The sequence below is a fragment of the Meriones unguiculatus genome, chromosome 19 (genome assembly GCF_030254825.1).
Source record: "Meriones unguiculatus strain TT.TT164.6M chromosome 19, Bangor_MerUng_6.1, whole genome shotgun sequence".
Taxonomy (NCBI): Eukaryota; Metazoa; Chordata; class Mammalia; order Rodentia; family Muridae; genus Meriones; species Meriones unguiculatus.
Window position 1 is genome coordinate 40,179,609 of NC_083366.1, and position 5,512 is coordinate 40,185,120.

The following is a 5,512-nucleotide window of genomic DNA, read 5'->3' on the forward strand; positions in this document are numbered from 1 at the left end:
TTTGTATAACAAAAAGCTTTAGGACATTGAAGAAACAAAAATATTAAAAATTGAAGAAGACAAAATAAGATTGAAAGACTCTCTCATACCCATAGATATGCAGGAATAATGTTGTGAAAAGTGGGCATGCTGCCTAAAGCAAACTACAGACTCAATGCTATCTCACCCTCAAATTTCCAGCACAGTTCCTCACAGATTTTTACTTTTGTTCTGCTTTGTTTTGTTTTGTGGGCTGCTTTTCCTTTTGTTTTTGTTTGTTTGATTGATACCTTTCGTTATTTCTTTTCTTTCTCGTTTTTATTTGTCTTGTTTTATTAATTTATGGACAAGAGCATAAGACAGCAAATGTAAAGGTAGCTGGATAGGATGGTATAGGGGATGTGGAAGGTGCTGGATGAAGGGAATAACATGATCAATCTGTATTAAATGAAAAAATTAAATAAGAAAAATGAAACACAACAGAAAAAAAATAAATAAATACGCAGGACCGACTGTAAAGCATGCAGCAGGCATTGAAAGCAGTGCTGAAACAGAGCAGGTCCATAGTGCCTTACTGTGTCCTAAACAACCTTCGGATGTGGTACTCATTTTTTTATTATTAATAAATAACACGCTTGAAAAATATTTTTTAAATGATCACTTTGGATTATCAGAAATACCTTCCAAGGCCATTCTCGGTTTAGGGAGTAGAAACCCTAGAGGGAAAATTGCAAGACTGGAGTTAAGCCCAAACTGCCAGAACCACTTGCACACTGCTCACCTTCCTTCTCCTTACTCACAGAGACTATAATTACAATCAGAAAGTTTTTGGGTTCGGCAAATGACAGAACATCAGGGAGAAGGCAGGGCTGGCCTCAGGGATGGAGACAGAGGATCCTTTTCCCCTGATAAGCCAAACTCCTGGGTGTGACATCCTGACACCTTGCTTGAGCACAGGGACTTGTGGTTGATAAAAGGGCCTGGCTGGTGCTGTAGGACACTTACCCTGAGTCCTGCACAGACTGCACAGGTGAGTGCTGCATGTCATGGTGGATGAGGCTGCATTTGATACCAGAAAATCTGTGGAGGGCTGAAGTGTGGGAGAGAAGGATGTGGGCTCCCTGTCACTCTGAAAGAGGAAAGTGGCAAGATTCAGGGAGGAGGTCATCTATAATTTCCAAAATGCATTCCTGAATTGTTGGGGTGTCCACAAGGAGAGTGTGTGTGGTCACAGGGCCAGAGCTGCTCCTTCCCCAGGGCAGGCAGGGGGAGGAGACAGAGGTAGCTGCAGTACAGCTGGAGTAGGAAGCTCTTGCTCACTCAGCTTCTGCACAATCTTTGTGTGATTTTCCCTCCAAAGACTGAGAACTTTGATCTGAGCTGTATGACTTCTGGTGACTTCAGTCTATGTGGATGGAGAGCTATTTCTAGCTTTATTACAATTCCGTTTGTTGTAAATTTCTCCTTTCCTAGACCCAGTACAAACCATAAATATGAGAATTGTATATAAAGTGGACATGAGGTTACATACTAACACTAACAATGGATTTTAGAGAATTGATATTTAGAACTTCTGGGCACTTTCAAAAGTATTATGTATGTCAGCTCACTGACTCCCTAAAATACACCTATTGGATAATACATAACTTACATATGAAAAATTGTTTCTATAAAAAACAAATAATAAAAACAACGTGATAAATAGATGAATAAGGGAATCAGAATTTACATACACAGAAGGTGGTCACAGAGCATCTTCTTCTGTATCCTGAACTTTCTAACGTTTTGGTATCACCCGAGCTTCTGGAATATTTATAGCCCTCCACCACATCACTTGTGGCAAAAATTCCTCCTTCAATTGGATGAACATGGACTGAACTGTTTCATTCTAGCATGGTGGATGTAAGAGGCTTGTGGAAGCTAGTTAAAATGTACATATGTGGACTGAAGAGCTGGCTTGGTGGTTGAAGACTCTTACTTCTAATGCGGAGCTCCCTATTCAGCTTTCAGCACCACATGACAGCAAACCATCAGCTACAATTCCAGCTCCAGGGAATCTAATGCCTTATGTCTGAAGACAGCAGGCACATAGTCATGCCCAGGCATATATGCACACACAAAAATATAACTATAATTAAAAAGAAATAAAAGGAAATAAAATATAAATGTCTCTCTGACGGTTCTGTGAGTAGGTGTAAATAGGTTATTTTTCAGTACAGGTGTGACACTACTCAGAAAACAAAGAAAACTTCTTTATTTCAATAAATATAATTGGTATCTCCAAGAACCAATGAGGTACATTTGTAAAAATATGCAGTCCTAAAAAGATCATTACAGAGATAATGCAACTATAAACTAGCCACATTGATACATGCCTTTAAAGATAGTCCATAATAGTCAGTGGATCTGTGGGAACTTGGAAATTTCCCTCCCCTGTGCATGCAAGGAAACACAGAAAACATTACTGCATGAGCAATACAAATTGGACTGATCCTGCAGAACTTTAAGGAAAGAGAACCACCAGGACATCTTTCCTGGAGAGCATTTCAGTTCATCTCTGTGGGTTATTTCCTATAGTGCAACCCAGTTAGCGGTTTATGCATAAGCCGTTTTTTAGAGCATTCCATAAGAGCATCTTTCAGGTCTTCTCAGCACAGAGGGGCTGGTATGAAGGGATGAATAAACAGCATAGTCCTGTGGGCAGCACTTAGCTATGAAGGGTCATGGCTGGAATCAAATCAGGAAGAGAACATCGCACGTAGCCTTGTCAAAGGATTGAGTATCAGTGTTATAATTGCTGAAGAAAAGCTGAAAGTAATCCACAGATAAATTTGGTGAACAGTAGAGAAAACTAATTTGTGGAAAACAAATACGCTTAACGTTTCCACATAAAACAATTTATGATTTGTGAAAAATGGAATCAAAATGAATACATTTATGTTTTAATCCTCATTTTAATTTTATACAGAATGATAATACAGAAAACAAATGTCATGTGTAAAATTACTCAAATCAGTATAATCTATTAGGTTGTGTGTGTCATAGCATTACTGACTGACAAAATCAATGATTTGATGACTTTAGAAATCAAAGTTGTAGGAGTACCTTTGAAGTCCAGAGGAACAATGCCTAAGCTGAGAGCTGAGATTGTCAGGAAAAGCACATAAATTAGGGGGTGGGTTACTTTTAATGTGATCACACAAATAAGATACTACAAAAAAATTAATCGCACCATCTCATTCAATCTATGTGTTATTTATCACCAAGGCCAATTCAGAATTTCACAAAGAGAAAGGCCACATGTACTTACCTGCAAAGCAACACCATTTAGCCAAGTATTGCAGCTCTTTGGAGAAACTCCTACTTTTTGTCAGCGCAATGAATGCTTGAGAGATGAATGTGCACAGGATGGCAAACCGGATCTGGGAGAGAAGGCAGCTGAGTTGATGTTAGACATCATGGCCTGGAAATTAAGTGATGCTATCCTTTGTCTGGAAGTTCCCATGGAAAAAAGGTTTAGAGATAAAGAATGTAACGGACTATCTTCTGTAAAAACAGCTGATGCACCAGCATGGTGCTCATGTCCAGTTGCCATCATCATCTCTGTGTCAGTGGAAGCAAGAAAAAAGGCACAAGAATAAAATCAGGTATTTACAAGCATATTTACATAATATACTGTTCTTTTCACTTTAGAAAACAGAAAACTCATAGGCATGAGCCATATCATGCTGATGTCCTTGTGTTTCTCAAAAGGGTTTTCTTAGTTCTGGGCATGAAGATGATTTGGAGAGATCTCATCCAGAGAATGATTTTCATTTCACTCACAGGACTTGGAGTTTTAGGGAATACCATCTTATTTGAGAGACACGTATATACTTTCACCATGGATCCTGAACACAGGAATATAGATATTATTCTCATCCACTTGGCTTTTGTAAACACAATCATTATTTATTGCATAGGGGTCAGAAAAATAGCCACAGTTTTCTATATCAGAAACTTCCTAAATGATGTTGGTTGCAAAACTGTAATTTATCTAGAAAGGGTTGCCCGTGGCCTCTCCATCTGCACCACCTGTCTCCTCAGTGTGGTCCAGGCTGTCACCATCAATCCCAGGATCAGCCTTTGGAGAAGGCTAAAACCACAGACTGTATGGCATGTTCTAGCCTTTCTTCTTCTCTTTTGGATCTTTAATTCCCTGATAAGCTTCAACTTGCTACACTACATCACAGCAGGCAGTAACATGAACAGGTCTGAAGTTGGGATGTATAATGATTATTGCTATATGCTGCCATCCAGGCACACAGTTAAGTGGCTTTTCCTCTCCCTCATGGCTCTTCGTGATGTCACTTTTCAGGGTCTCATGGGCTGGAGCAGTGGGTCTATGGCTCTTCGTCTGTATAAACATTACATACATGTTCTGTATCTTCACAGCTCCAGCTCTGCACATAATTCCAGGCCAGAAATCAGAGCTACCAAAAGTGTTCTCACTCTCATGACCTGTTTCCTTTTCTTTTATTGGGCAGATTTTATTTTCTCCTTCTACACAGGTTCCACAGTGACACATGATTCCATAGTAGCAAATACTAAAGCATGTTTAGTACTTAGTTATGCAGCTCTCAGCCCCTTTGTCCTGATCATTAGGAATATCCATGCTGCTAAGCCCTGCTGTGTCCCATGAGAAATAAGAAATTCCTTTTCACAGCCAGTTCTTTATGATCTAATGCTATGCAGCTCTTATGAGGACCCACAAACTTTTCCTGCCTTCTTGTTCACGCTAACGTACTTCCATGATCACTGACTCCCTCTACTTATTTACAAAACACTGTGTCCAAGACACTATTCTGACCCAGTGAGCAGGAAATTAAGTGCATAAGGATGTTGGGAAGCGTCCTTTATCTGAAGGTGTCTTGCAAAGTCGAGGTGACCAGGAAAAGAAGCTAATTCACTACAACTAGTAAATGTTTGGCATTGCCATGTACCAAGCACTAAAGAATGGGTCAGCATAAACGCTGTAAGGCTGTTCCAAACACATTGAAGACATTGATGTGTGGGCACAAAATATGCAGGAGCGTGCAGGGGAAATGTCTTCTTTCAGGGACTGCTATTGCACCTGGGAAAACAACCTCCAAGTTAGAGCCTCACTCCTCAGGGCAATGCTGTGTAAACAGCTCGGGAACATTTTAGCACAGGAGCTGGCTCCCACTTCCATTTACTCACTAGGCCTCACACAGAACATGTAGCACTTGCGAGGTGATCTGGCCCCCTGAATAAGCCCTGAATCTAGATTGTAATCACTCCATCCTCCCAATTGCAGCTAAGGCACATGAGATTCAGCTACTGATGTAAGGACTGCAATGCTGAGGGTACAGAAAGGAGCTGCTTGCTGAAGCCCATGCACGGTGGCCTTGTTGGGTAACAGGACTTTAGGGGTCCAAGAACTCCAATGCCTCCATGCCAGGAGGACATGAAGGGACAAGAAAGAGCCCTGAGCCTGTGTTCTCCAGGTTCCTCATGCTGCAGGCTTCCCAGG

General features: G+C 40.7%; 1 protein-coding gene across 2 annotated transcripts; it reads left to right on the forward strand.

Moving 5' to 3' along the window:
- Window positions 1-3,053: 3,053 nt before the first annotated feature.
- Window positions 3,054-4,660, forward strand: LOC110562766 (putative vomeronasal receptor-like protein 4). 2 transcript variants are annotated; one of them, XM_021659644.1, is made up of 2 exons: window positions 3,054-3,071; window positions 3,602-4,660. In XM_021659644.1, exons 1-2 carry the CDS (start codon window positions 3,054-3,056, stop codon window positions 4,658-4,660), a joined length of 1,077 nt encoding a protein of 358 aa, XP_021515319.1. The 2 variants fall into 2 exon arrangements, with proteins under 2 accessions (XP_021515319.1, XP_021515320.1); XM_021659645.1 differs by lacking the exon at window positions 3,054-3,071 and having other exon boundaries at window positions 3,592-4,660.
- Window positions 4,661-5,512: the final 852 nt, after the last annotated feature.